Source organism: Mobula birostris, chromosome 18, assembly GCF_030028105.1.
Source record: "Mobula birostris isolate sMobBir1 chromosome 18, sMobBir1.hap1, whole genome shotgun sequence".
In the NCBI taxonomy this organism is placed as follows: Eukaryota; Metazoa; Chordata; class Chondrichthyes; order Myliobatiformes; family Myliobatidae; genus Mobula; species Mobula birostris.
The window spans coordinates 14,944,252-14,958,683 of NC_092387.1; the positions used below are offsets into that span (position 1 = coordinate 14,944,252).

The following is a 14,432-nucleotide window of genomic DNA, read 5'->3' on the forward strand; positions in this document are numbered from 1 at the left end:
ACACCAGATGCAACTGTAAATGAGAATAGCAGGGAGCGAGCAAAGGGTTTCACAGCTTTCCCTACCTTAGCATGGGGGGGGGGGGTGTTGCGGCGAGAGCTTAGTAACAATAGGCTGAAACTAGGGCTGAAGATACACAAAGCGGAGGGGATTTTAAAACGTGGATGAATATTTGGTGGCATTTTATAGGAGGTTACCAACGTTGGCACGTTCTGCATTCTTTGTGTTCTTGGACACTGAAGGGATGATGCTCATATTATGCTCGGTGGGTTTGAAATCCACACCCGGGGTGGTAGGGAACGGTGTGGGCAAGGGTCAATGATTGGTGAGTGAGACCAAGGGGAGGACAGAGTTGGGGGGTGGGGAATATCTGGCCCTGGGGAACCCCAGGCTGAGTTGTTTCAGCTGTTCTGAAAGCGGCGACAGTGAAGCACGCCCCGCCCATCGACCAGACATAAAGAAGCCAAGAGGCTCCTGTCGCTTTAAATATCGGGCCGCCGCGGGGTGGGCTCGGACTGGCAGCGGGGCGTGTGGTTCAGAGCCGAGACCCTGCGCGTAATGAGCCGCAGAGTTTGAGGGTCAGCGGAGAGGCTGTGTGTCTGCGAGCAGCCAGTCTGTGGGAACCGCTTTACTGTACGGAGAAACCCTCCCCAGCACAGCACCCGGTGTCGGCAGCAAAACTCATACATCATGCCCAACTTCGCCGGTACTTGGAAGATGAAGAGCAGCGAGAATTTCGACGAACTGTTGAAAGTGCTAGGTAAGGCTTTTGTTTTACACGTAGCCCCTGAAGCAAAAATCCCTGTTTGTATCGATCCTTGCTGTTCTAAATGATGGAGATGCAGAGATCAGACCTGGCTGTGTCTTTGTCGATAGCTTGGTTTAACTTTTAAATTTTTAATAAGCCAACCCATCGGTCTTTGTTTATTGTTCCTGAAGTAGAAAGAGAAAGAGCAATAAGGTTCGGACAAACCTACCGAACATTTCGGAGAACATGGAGAGGATGTTTCGCAGGGCGGCAACATCATGATCACTGACTTTCTGACTTCTGCCCTCCTCCTTTCCCGTCCCGATGAGGGCCGAAACGCCGACGGTTTATTCCCCTCCACAGCCGCTGACTGACCTGTTGAATTCCTCCAGCATTTTGTGCGTATCCGTCATCGATAGACCCGTTACAGTACCTGTAATTGCTCCGTGATAGTCGCATCCGGGAGGGACCGGTCCTTACGCCCGTGCAAAGCTCATACCTGGTGGAAGCCGGGTTCGGATGTCGAAGTTCAAAGTACATTATTATCAAACTACATCTAAGTCACCATAGACAACCCCGAGATTCAAACACGAGGAAATCTGCAGATGCTGGAATTTCAAGCAACACACATCAAAGTTGCTGGTGAACGCAGCAGGCCAGGCAGCATCTCTAGGAAGAGGTACAGTCGATGTTTCGGGCCGAGACCCTTCGTCAGGACTCAGCATCTCTAGGACGAGGTCCTGACGAAGAGTCTCAGACCGAAACGTCGACTGTACCGCTTCCCAGAGATGCTGCCTGGCCTGCTGCGTTCACCAGCAACCTTGATGTGTGTTGTCTGAGATTCATCTTGCAGGCATACTCACAGAACCATAACCATTCCAGAATCAAAGAAAGACGGCACCAACTTGGGCTTTGTCAGAAGTCCATCAAAATATCGAAACGTGTATATATTGACAGATATTTCGATGTAAATGTGACTGATAACTGGCGTGTATAGAATTATGAGGGAAATATTCTGGGCAGGCAGTAAGAACCCCCCCCCCCCCCATGGCAGGGGTATCTAAAACTAGGCCGGGAGGGTTAATGCAAGGAGTCGGAGGTTCCGCTGGGAACTGCGTTCACCGAGAGGGTGTCCGGGATCTGGAGTGCACGCATAGCGGAGCCGAGGCTCTCGCAACATGCAGCATTCAACATTTGAACTGCCAGGGCGTTGAAGGTTCGGGATCAAATGGGAGTAGTGTAGATGGGTGCTCGATGGTCGCTTTGAAAAATACTGTGGGGTGAAGGGCCTGTTTCTGTGTCCTGTGGACGCCGTGACGCTGCGATTTTGTTCAAATTCATCCAGAGAGCGGGAATTGTGTTGCTCGTTCAAGATGACCCCGGAGAAGACAAGCTTACCACCCTGCTTCACGGGGAACAGTGGTGGGGTCAGGAGGCACGTGTGGCACAGACTGCGTAAAAAGGGCAGATTCCTTACTCTGCAAAACAAATTAGGGTTTTAATGGAAGTTAGCTTTAATTCATCATGTTAACATATTGAAATTCCCACACGTGCCTCTGGACGTTCCCTCCTAGAATAAATACTGCCCGGCCAACCCCTCGTTCACTGGCGTCATTGTTCAGCCAGTTTGATAGTTCGGGTAGCCTGGGTGTGCGAGTGTCAGGGGTCGGGTCGCGTTATGTTGCCGCCTCCGGCAAATGCTGCTCCGAACTGGTCAATGTTATAGAACAGTTCTATTTCGTTCCTAGAATAGAAAATACTGACTGTTCTTCACGTCCCGGTGACAAAAGGACTTGTTTAATCACCTAAAGCCAGCCCAACTGTCTGTTCCGGGACATTATGTGTGAGAGGTTTTGGTCCATCTCTGTCAATCTCCAGCGGTTGCCGTTTCAGGAGTCAACGCGATGCTGAGGAAAGTGGCGGTGGCGGCTGCTTCCAAACCCCTGGTGGAGATCCGGCAAGACGGCGACCATTTCTACATCAAGACGTCAACCACAGTGAGGACCACCGAGATCAACTTCACCATCGGCGAGGAGTTCGAGGAGGAGACGGTGGACGGGAGGAAGTGCAAGGTGACCTGGGGGGGGGGGAGTATTGGAAGGAGTTGGGATGGGTGGGGCATGTGGGGAGGGGGGTTGCGATGAGGCTTGGGGCGGGTGAGTGCAGAGTGTTAGGATGGACGGGTGGTTGGGGAATTGAGGGTGTGACGGGGAGGGATGTGAGAATTGGGGGCCAAGACGACATGGGTAGCCCAGGATGGATGGAGGTATACTCGGGCGGGGTGTGACGGCTAAGTGTGGATATTTGGGTGAGGTGTGGTTTTGGGGATAGGGTGAGGGTTGACGTTGAAAATGGGATGAGAGGGTTGGTGGGGTCTGCAGATTGGGGAAAGGTTTAAGGGATGGACTGTATATAGGAGGGAGAAGGGGTGTGAGGCGTGGATGAGTTATTGCATAATCCATACCGATCCCCTAATGTAAAATGAGCGACATTAATAAGACCACAGGCCATTTCCCTCTCAATCCTGTTCTCTAGTCTTCTCCCCATAACCTTTCACACCCTGACTAATCAAGAACCTATTAACCTCTGCCTTAAATACTCCCAATGACCCGGCCTCCACAGCCACTCGCGACAACGAATTCCGAAGATTCACTGCCCTAATAGTGGAAAAACTTATAGCTTCTGAAACTGACGCATTGGATAATCTAATTTGAAATTAATTAGATGGTATTTTGACCTGTAGTCTTGTGGGTTTCAGAGTGTAACTGACAGCGAGGATTCCTAACACAGCCAGCGAGCTGGTTAGGGGGGAGGGGTTGCAACATGCGCCCTCGAGCCACCGAATGCATTACTAACGTGTAACAAATGGAGTGTGGGTGACTCCCTGTGGAGACCCTGAAACTGAATGGTGACTAATTCATCATCAGTGAGCACATCACTGGGACAGTTTATCTGAAATTAAATTAGTGATGCTGGGGACAAATTGCTTCTCGGCGACATCCGAGCGGCCCCTGAAACAACACCATTTAAGCAGATGAGCGGATCTCCCGTGGTTTAGAGGAGCGCAGATGAAGAAACCTCCCTCGCTCCCGCTATTTTGCCCTTTGCCTCTCCCGTCCGCCGGCACGGCTGCCTCACGCTTGCGGCAGCCGCGGCTCATCAGTCTATTGTCACTGTCAGTGGGAGCCGACGAGTGGGACCTTCGCCGGGCTGTCGAACAGCGGCCCATGAATTGAACTTCCATTGTGATCAAATTGGCCCTTCAAAGTGATGGAGAAAAGATAAATGGCTTGCATTTATATATTACACCTTTCACAGCTTCAGTACACTCTTTGCAATAACATTTTTAAACACGGTTTCTGTTAATAAGCAGGGAAGACTGCAACCGATTCGCCCACAGCAAGATCCTCTGATTGAAACAGTCAGGGTATAATCTTCTCTTCCTTTCTGCCGGTGATTGGGCAATGCACATTGTCAGAACACGGGAAGAACTCCATGCTTGCTTTTATCTGTCTATCTATCTTATATCCGCTATCTATCTCTCTATCTTTTGTCTATCTAACTAGATACAGCGCCTTCCAGCCCTTTCAGGCGCACCGCTCTGAAACCCATAATAATTAACTCTACCCTAATCATGGGAAATTTACAATGACAAATTAACCTACCAATTGGTACGTCTTTGGAAGTGCAACACTCGTATAGTATTGGTCTGATAATGTCATATATACCAAGGTGCAGGCAGGATACATACGGTACGAAACGTCCGTTCCACAGACTGATAACCTCAGGATAGATGGCTGTCTCTGAGCCTGGTGGTACCTGCTTTCAGGCTTTTGAATCTTTTGCCCAATGGGGGGGGGGGGGTCGTGGTGGAGAATGTCCAGGGGGAGGTCTTTGATGTGCTGAGCTGAGTCTTCTGAGAGGGTCCAGTCTTGCGCCAAAGGGAGCGCGTCCGACGGAGGTGGGCGGCACAGCTGACCTGCTGAATTCCTCCGGCATGTTGTGTGTATCCATCACAGTTCATTTCAGGCGGAGCTTTTAAGAAGTTTGTACATTTCCCCCGTGAAGTGTGTGGGTTTCCTCCGGGGGCTCCGGTTTCCTCCCACATTCCAAAGGCGTACTGGTTAGTAGGTTAAATGGTCGTTGTAAATGGCCCTGTGATTAGGCTAGGCTGAATAAATGGGCTGCTGGGCAGCGCAGCTCGTTGGACCGGATTGGCCTGTCCGCGCTGTATCGGTAAATGAATAATAATTAAAGAAACACTGGACAGAGATGAGAGCGCTAGTCTGAGAATATATTGATTCAACTAGAGATAGTTTTGGTAATTTATCACCACCAGTGTGTCAATCTTTCCTTCACTGGACATTTCAGCCAAACCATAACTTCAAAAAGCAGGCAAGAGATTCTTTTGCTGATGGAGCTGTAGATGTTGAGGCAGAACAGGATTCCGCAAGGCAGAGCTGAGCACTGACACTGGCTGAGATGGTGGGGTTAGGCTGATCCTTCCACTGGGCTGCCATAGGGATCTAAAACTCACGCACCAGGGGAAGGTGGGAGTTGATTTGACAAATACTTAATAAATACAATTCCAGTGCAAAACTTTGCAGTTGTTTAAATAGGTAACATATTCAGGTTTTTAAAGAAATTGGTACTTTTGTGCAACTGGTTGGCTGAGGAAAAACTAATTCACTCAAATTAGATGTCTAAATGATTTGACTTTTTATTGCGACCGGTGCCTCTGGATTGGCAGCTGAGCGGTTCTTTTTGTGTATCACGGGGTTTCTGGTCCCTGTCAGTGGAATATATTCCTGCCAGTCAGATGTCAGGCCACGAGGTTAATGAAAGAAAGTGAGGCTAGTTGCAGGGTCCCCTGAGTGTGACTGAAAATGAAAATACTTTCTGGAGTGGGGGGTGTTGCTGGTGTTCGGAGTAATTTGATGACTCGGTCTGAGAGCTATCACAGGAATGATCAGCCAGATGCTCCTGCCCCACTCTAAGATGCAAAGCTGTCACCCTTCAGCAAAATCAGACCTGGAGTCACGAACAGAGGAGCTCAAAATGGAATTTAATGTATCTGACCATCTATATTTCCGTCTGATGTTTTGTTAAACACTGGTAAAAATTTTCTACACAAACTTCCAGTCTCATATATTTCTTCATATTTTCAAATGACACAGGAGGCCATTCAGCCAATCAAGTCTATACTGGCTCTCAGAACGATCCTACTCCCCTGCAACCCATTCTTTCTCACATTCCCACCAACTCTCCCGACTCTCCTGCCAGATGCCCACTCCAGAGGAATTTTACAGGAACCTACTGATTTTGTGATGTGGGAGGGAACAGGAGCACCTGGAGAAAGTCCACACACCCCGAAGCAGGGGTTGGGATGGAACCCAGGGAGAATCCACACAGACCGAAGTTTCGGGGTTGGGATGGAACCAGGGAGAAATCTACACACCCCGAGGCAGGGGTTGGGATGGAGCCTGGGTCTCTGGGGTAGTGAGGCAGCCGCACCAACTGCCGCAGAAGAAAGGGTCTCAGCCCAAAACATCAACTGTTTATTCATTTCCATGACTTGCTGAGTTTATTCCGCATCTTGTGTGTGTGTTGCTTTAGATTTCCAGCATTTGCAGTCTTTCTGATGTTTATGGTTTGCTGTAGTTTGTGAAACCGCATTCCCACGGCTGTGGAGAGCTGGGGTCTGTTTGTTCACCTTCACTCACCGCAAGCACAGATCGGGAGTTTAACGGGACTCCCCGTGCGCCTTCTGTGCATAAGGGAGTGTCACCCATTTTTCCGATTTGCAACTCTCAATGCTGAGAAGTCGGCTGGAATTCCTGATAAGAGACAAGCGTTCCTTTGAAGTACCTTCAAGCCAGCAGCTCGTCTAATTGGATCACGCCGAAAGGAACAAAAACAAATGGATAAATTATTGGCTATTAGGTGCCTGCTTCAGCTCACTCGCTCCATCTCGGACCAGGCCTGACACTGAGTAATTGTACGGTGAGGATTTAGTGTTATTGGTGCTTGACTTCACTGACAGTTTGTAAATCTTTTGGACATGAATTAGACGGTCAGTCATCTCTTTATCAGGACTGTTTCACAGTCACACAGGGATATTATGGTTTACTACCGACACGTGCAGCACCTCATCAGCCCCGGTAATCTTGGAGGCGTATTTTTAATATGATGCTGTACTTCTGCTACCAGTAGCTTTGAGGGTATGAAAGACCAATCATGCAGGGGCCAGCATATAGTCAATGGGCTGAATGGCCTCCTGCATTGCAACAATTCCATGAAGCTATGTGCAGATGCAGTCAGGTGTCAGCCAGGCTGGGATAGGTCTCTTTACTGAAGAACATGAGTGGCTGTTTTTTAAAAAATTAACATTTGCCAATCACGTCAAAAAATGAAAGTCAAATCCTGCAGCTACTGTAAATCCGAGTTAAAGCAGAAAATGTTGAAGATACCCAGCGTGTTAGGCAGCGTCTGTGGAGGAAAGAACAGAATTAATGTTGTGTGCTGAAGGTACTACATCAGAGCTAAAAAGAAAGGTTTGATGATCCAATGTGCTTTATTTCTCAGCCTACAGATGCTGTCTGAGCTGCTGAGTATTTCTGGCATTTTCTGTTTATAATACAGCAAATTCAGTTTCACAGTCTTCCATGGGATTGAACTCATATCCTCTAGTTTTCTGGAGCAGATGTGAAGGAGCAAATAATGATTTGTGTCAGTTACAAGCACAAGGCACTGTGCATTGTTAGAAGTTTTAAAAAATCTGCTCACTTGCTTGTATGATGGCAGCTGAGAGATTTCTGAAAAGTGAGAGATGGGGGCTTTGTCTGTATTGTTGCCGGGGTCTCTCACTGTCCTCTTTATCTCTCGCAGAGCCTGCCAAAGTGGGAAAGTGAGAACAAAATCTACTGCAAGCAAACTCTTCTTAACGGATGTGGGCCAAAGACACACTGGACTCGGGAGCTGGTGGACAACGAGCTGATCCTGGTAGGTACCAGTACTGGGGTGCTTGCCCCCCTTGCCGATTTCCAATCTATCCACGGTGAGCAGTGGACCTGTCAAGCGCCTCACCCTGCTGGCCAGAGGCAAGACAGGCACCTGGAAATTCAGTCCCGTTCTCCACGATCTCTGTCGAGGAGCCATAGTTCCAGAGCACACTGTGAGTGCAAGAGTTTCCAGTGAGGTTGCACACCTCGGAAATCTGACCAGGCACAGATCATATTTATTTATTTAGAGATACAGCTCAGTAACAGGCCATTCTGGCCCACTGAGCCTGTGCTGCCCCATTACACCCACATGACCAACTAACTTACTATATTTGGAATATGGGAGGAAACCAGAGCACCCAGAGGAAACCCATGCAGTCATAGTGAGAACATACAAACTTCTTACAGACAGTGGCAGAATTGGAACCTGGGTCACTGGCACTGTGACAGTGTTATGCTAACGACTACACTATCGTGCCACTACTTGTGTTTACAGTGTATTGTCTACATTGGGTGTGCTGAGACGATGGCTTCCCCCTGGGCTATGTGTGTTGCCAGGGTTAATTACCAGTGTAGTCCCAAAGCACACACAGCCCAATCAGGTTCCAGCAAAGCTGTGACCTCAGCAATGAGATTTAAAGGGACCTCCATGAGCCCAACACCGGGAGCCCAACTTACATGAGATCCCTTTAAATATACATCAATCCCCATCATGCACTGGTCTCCCACCCTCCTAGTTCATACCCTTCACCTGATCAGCCTTGGTCATGAAAACATAGAAAACCTACAGCACAATACAGGCCCTCCAGCCCATAAAACTGTGCTGAACATGTACTTACTTTAGAAATTACCTAGGTTTACCCATAGCCCTCCGTTTTTCTAAGCCCCATGTGCCTATCCAGGAGTCACTTAATTATTTCCACCTGCACCACTGTTGCTGGCAGCCCATTCCATGCACTCACCACTCTCTGTGTAAAAATAAAACTTGTCCCTGACATCTCCCCTGTACCTATTCCCCAGCACCTTAAAACTGTGGCCTTGGTCCTCTGTACCAAGGTTTTGCTCTCACTGCCTGACCTCCAGACATAACCCCCAACTCAGCAGCCACTTCCCCTCAATGTATAGACATTTCCCAGACGTCAGCTTAGGGTTCCCAAACCGGTGGCCAAACCCTTCCCATAAATCCCTGTGCTCGCCACAGATCATCGGTATTGATCTGACCCTCTCCACAATGCCTCTTCCGATCGCCTGATACTGAGCCCTCTCCTATCTCACCACAACACCCTGGCTATTGGCCTGGCTTCCCCAGTGCACTCTGTATTGACACAGCAAGTGGGGTAGAGCTGACCAATGTAGTTGCGTGCGCCACGCGCGCCCTGGATTTTACTGAATATCTAAAAGTTATGGAACATGCAAACTCCACACGGACAGCATGCAAGATCAGGATTCAACCCATGTCTCTGGCACTGTGAGGCAGCTGCTCTACTGGCTGTGTAGTCTACCAGCTGGCCAGGCCCAAGCTCAGTACATCTGTTAGTGCACACTACAATGGATTCTTGCGGCTACAATGAACCTCCTGGCCCAACATCATGGGAACATTGGTTGACCCTCTCTGCCATTTGTGGACTTGCAGACAACTTTCCTATATGAACACCAGGGCCATTGATAACCCCAGCAATTCCTCCTCTGAAACAGAACGTCGTAGCTTCACATCTTACTCCAGAGCTGGGTCATGTCTAGGCTGATGACTAGGTGCTAGAGGAAGCCTGCTCTCCCAAAGGTGCTGCCTTTCAAAGGCAGCATCAAACAGATGCCGTCTACACCCTCCAGTGGACAGTGGTCCATTCAATGAATATTAGCAAAATTTACCCTGAAGAAGTCCCACTGGAAATCATCTTGCTCTGTGTTAACAGGTTGCTGCTGATGCATGACAAAAGTGACCAAAATACTTCAGAGCTGTCAAGCACTTTGGAACATCTTGGCATTATCAAAGGCACTATGTGCAGCAGTCTTAGGCACACGTGAAAAAGTGCTAAGGTGCTTTCAAAAATAATGAAATGAAGTTTCTAAATATCAAAAAAAAAATGACTATGAAGAGCAGTAAACAGTAAAAAGTTAAATCAAATCAATATTTGGTGTGACCACTCTTTGCCCTTAAAACTGCATCAGTTCTCTTGGGTACACTGCCATGCAGTTTTATTAGAAATTCAGCTGGTAAGTTGTTCCAAGCACCTTGGAGAACTTGCCACAGTTCCTCTGCAGACCTTGGCTGTCTCACTTGCTTAACTCACTCCAGGTAAACACAGACAGCCTCAATGTTGAGTTCAGGGCTCTGAAGCCACATAAAAATTCTAGGGAGCCTATTCCAAATCTTGCATGTTATCTGTGGCAGACACGGACTCGAGATAAAGTACTTGTCTCTGCTTTACTTACAGACGCTGGTGGCCAATGAGGTCGTGTGTACAAGGATCTACATTAAAGAGTAATGGCATCTACCTTCCCTTAATACGGGGGAAGCCTGCCATCTGCAGAATCATGTCCTTATCACCTTGTGCACGGTCTGTTAAGTTATTGATGCCAATCAGTGACATTCCAAGATTTTGTTTTATGTGTCATAGGGTTTTATTTCAATGTTGTGAAATCACTTTGATGTCTGTAATAGTGAATGTAAGTCTCAGCTGGTTTACTTAGTGCTCTTGGTCTTTTAGACTTTTGTATTTCAGGTGTAGATCTGCCAAAGCAGCTACCTGTGCTGGGAATGTATCACTGGGTAAAGCTGCTGGCTGTTTCTGTAGTTCATTTAAGAGGAATTAGATTGGCTCATTCATAAAACTTGAATGCAATTAAGTGGAAATGAAGTGAAGTGGACAATAAAATCAAAAAGAAAATAAAGCTTCAAATGTAGTTTGGCATTTATTATTATTATTATTTTTTAAAAGGTTCATGGTTGTCTCATGGTGCCTGTACACCAATCATCTGGTCAGAGGAAATCACCCCATTTCATTGCATTGGAGATACCATTTACTTGGTCCATTGTTGGTATTGGGAGGCCATTATTCCGTTGGGCCAACATTGGGGTTGGGAGTTCCTCATTTCATTCAGTATCTGTGAGTAGGGAGACAAGTGTCCTGAGGGCCAATTGGCCAGCAGGTTGGATCTACTGTCTATGACTGTCCTACACCTCATATGATTCTTCAGCAGACTGAAGTGACTTTCACTGGTACATTAACATGAAAATGAGTCAAAAATATGATGAAGACAAGCACAAAAGATTTCTCTCGGTAGATGTTCTGCACGTTCACACTGATGCTATAAGGTGACTGGTGAAGGGAGGGCACCTTCAGGGCCACAGTGACCTGTGGTTAGCTGGACCATTATTTCAAGCTGATTGAAAGTGAACAGTCAGTAAAATTTTTCAGTATTGATCTCACAGGGGAACCTAAAATGCAGATTCTCACAGTCCCCTTCAGCCGTAACTCACACCAGTCTTTGTGTTACACCTCCCCCCACAGGGCCAAACGCCTGTTACATGGAACACCTGGACACCGGTATTCTTTGCACAGAGACACCAGGCTTAGTCTAACACTGAAAAATACTTCTCTTCCCTCAACTCACCTACCGCCAACACTTAATCCTCTGGCCCTCACTGTTCTGGTGAATGCCCGGACATCTCCCCTCCACAAAGTGAGTCACTTAAATCCCCGGTGAAGGGGCAGCAGTTTCTGCCCTAACAATTGGACGTTTCTTTTGATCTGTTGTCCTCATGGGATTGTGGGTGGAGGGGCGGTGGGGTTAGAATAAGCTCCAATCGCTCATTCAACAGAAGAGAGTCAGCTATGCTGACTCTCGGAACAGTCCCCTTCTCCAACATATCTCTATAACCTATTCCCTCTTACTTGTCTATCACCTCCCCTGTAATTCTCCTGCTACCTGCCTTTTAATCTACCAGCACATCCTTGTGATGTGGGAGGAGGACCGGGGTACCTGTGGGAAATTCACACAGTCACAGAGAGAATGAGCAAACTCCCAAACAGTCAGCACTGGAGGTCAGGATCAAACCGGGCAGGCTGGAGCTATGAAGTAGCAGTACCACCCACTCCTTCATCGTGCCACCCTCAACTCCATTGTGCTACCCAGTCTCGTGCCACCCACTGTTCTATTGTGCCATCCAATCTCATGCCACACTCTACTCTATCATGCCATCCAATCTCATGCCACCCACTGTTCTATTGTGCCATCCAATCTCATGCCAACTTCTGCTCCATCGTGCTATCTGCTGCACTATAATGTTACCCAATTTCGCCTACAATTTCTCACTACACAGTACAGAGAGTTTTTGTTGATTCTGCTAACATGGTTTCTTCAGACAGTCCATTCCAGATTACAATTCACCGCTTTAAAACTGAGGTGCTGTGCAATAGTCTCAGGCACATACAGCGTGCCTAACGCTTTTACACCGTACTGTATTTGTCAATGTGGAGCGGAGAGCAAGTTTGTAAATCTGGCGGGAGCAAGTGATATTGGGAATGGTGAAGATGGAACGCCACAGGAGGGGTGAGGGACAGGTGGCAGAGAAGGAGTGCAAGGGACAGGGGGTGGTGTGGGTGCAGACACACCCAGACCTGAGACACCAGGCAAGGTCATTTGATTCCAAACAATTGATTTATTGATCATTACAGAATGTCTCTCTGGTGCTTCCTGCTCCCTCCCCTCTCCCTTCCCTTCTTCCCAACCATGATTCCCTCTCCCTACCCCCTTTTCACTCTCAGTCCACAACAGAGACCCGTATCAGAATCAGGTTTACCATCACTCACAGATGTCATGATTTTTTTTGTGTGGCCGCATTACAGCGCAATGTGTAAAGTTCCTACAGTACTGTGCAAATGTCTTAGACACCCTGAACACAAAATACTCTGCAGATGCTGGGGTCAAAGCAACACTCACAACACGCTGGAGGAACTCAGCAGGTTGGGCAGCATCCGTGGAAATGATCAGTCAACGTTTTGGGCCGGAACCCTTCGTCAGGACTGTAGATGGAAGGGGCAGAGGCCCTATAAAGAAGGTGGGGGGAGGATGGGAACCCTGGCTAGGAGTTTTGCTGTACTGTAAACCCCTCATCTGCTTGTCATTGGGTTAGGATACAATCCCCAGCAGTTTAACTGTCCCAAAAAAGCTTCTCCGACCCCTTCAGTGCATTATGCAGCAGGACAGGGATTCAGACCTTCAGCATCCTGAATCGTAAGCCAGAGCAGAGCTAACAGAACCGGATCTACACAGCTGCTGCTGTCGCATTACTTGGGCACAGTCAGGTAAGTGACCCACCTGGTGTGTAACTGAATCCTGCAAGTGGCCTGTGGTGGAGCTGGGCGGACAAGAGCCGAGGGAGCCGAGGGAGAGTGGAGAGGACAGGGCAACATCAGATCACAGCATTGATGGGATCTGACACTGACCCAAGATCCCAGCATCACGGAATACCTGAAACTGTCTGCAGCAATTTGGGCTCGATGGATTCTTCTATCACTATGTGGAAATGCACAGTATAGTCATGTCTGATTACCCAGAATCACACAAAAGTTACAAAAGAAAACAATCCATTTGGGCTGCTGCTTTCTGGTTAACCTCTGTTTCTCTCCCCACATATACTGTTTGGCCTGCTGAATGTTTCCAACTATTTCTGATTTTATTTTAGATTTTCAACATTGGTGATACTTATATACTTCATACTTTATGTCGTCAAACAATTGGTACTAGAACGTACAATCATCACAGCGATATTTGATTCTGTGCTTCCCACTCCCTGGATTACAAATATTAAATATTAAAAATAGTAAAAATAAGTAAATATTAAAATTTTAAATTATAAATCATAAATAGAAAATAGAAAAATGGAAAGTAAGGTAGTGCAAAAAATCCGAGAGGCAGGTCCGGATATTTGGAAGGTACGGCCCAGATCCGGGTCAGGATCCGTTCAGCAATCTTATCACAGTTGGAAAGAAGCTGTTCCTAAATCTGGCCGTATGAGTCTTCAAGCTCCTGAGCCTTCTCCCGGAGGGAAGAGGGATGAAAAGTGTGTTGGCTGGGTGGGTCGTGTCCTTGATTATCCTGGCAGCGCTGCTCCGACAGCGTGCGGTGTAAAGTGAGTCCAAGGATGGAAGATTGGTTCATGTGATGTGCTGCACCGTGTTCACGATCTTCTGCAGCTTCTTTCAGTCTTGGACAGGACAACTTTCATACCAGGTTGTGATGCACCCTAGAAGAATACTTCTTGATCTTCATTTACTGGTGGGAGTTATTTCATTGGGGTGACCCTACCTTCTGTCTAAAACCACCCACCTGGTTTTTTATTGACCCTAGCCCCTCCAATGTTCCAGAGTCGAGGAATGTTCTACCCGACCGTGAGGAGGGGGGTGCTGGAGGACACTGGTGGACCTTCCTCCGAGGAGTGGCAGTGCTCACTGTGGTCTCTGGGGCTGACAATTAATCCCTGATGTTTGTTTCTTTGTCCCTATTCTTTGTTTCAGGACCTTGTTTTCTCACACCGGGAATGACTGGTGAGAGTCAGTGTAATTATTTCATAAATCCGTTGCTTTCCCTGCAAACGTCGGTGGAAAGTGAAGACAACAGAGTGCCGTCTATTCCAAGTTTTTGTGCGCCGTTGTGTTGCAGGTGCCTGAGTTTTAGCA

The 14,432-nt window shown here is 47.7% G+C and overlaps 1 protein-coding gene across 1 annotated transcript; it reads left to right on the top strand.

The window, feature by feature from the left end:
• The first annotated feature begins 690 nt into the window (after positions 1–690).
• On the top strand, positions 691–10,360 carry LOC140211793 (cellular retinoic acid-binding protein 1-like). Its single transcript, XM_072281940.1, has 4 exons — positions 691–760; positions 2,642–2,820; positions 7,637–7,750; positions 10,185–10,360. The coding sequence occupies exons 1-4, from the start codon at positions 691–693 to the stop codon at positions 10,233–10,235; spliced, it is 414 nt and encodes a 137-aa protein (XP_072138041.1). The 3' UTR covers positions 10,236–10,360.
• The last annotated feature ends 4,072 nt before the right edge of the window (positions 10,361–14,432 follow it).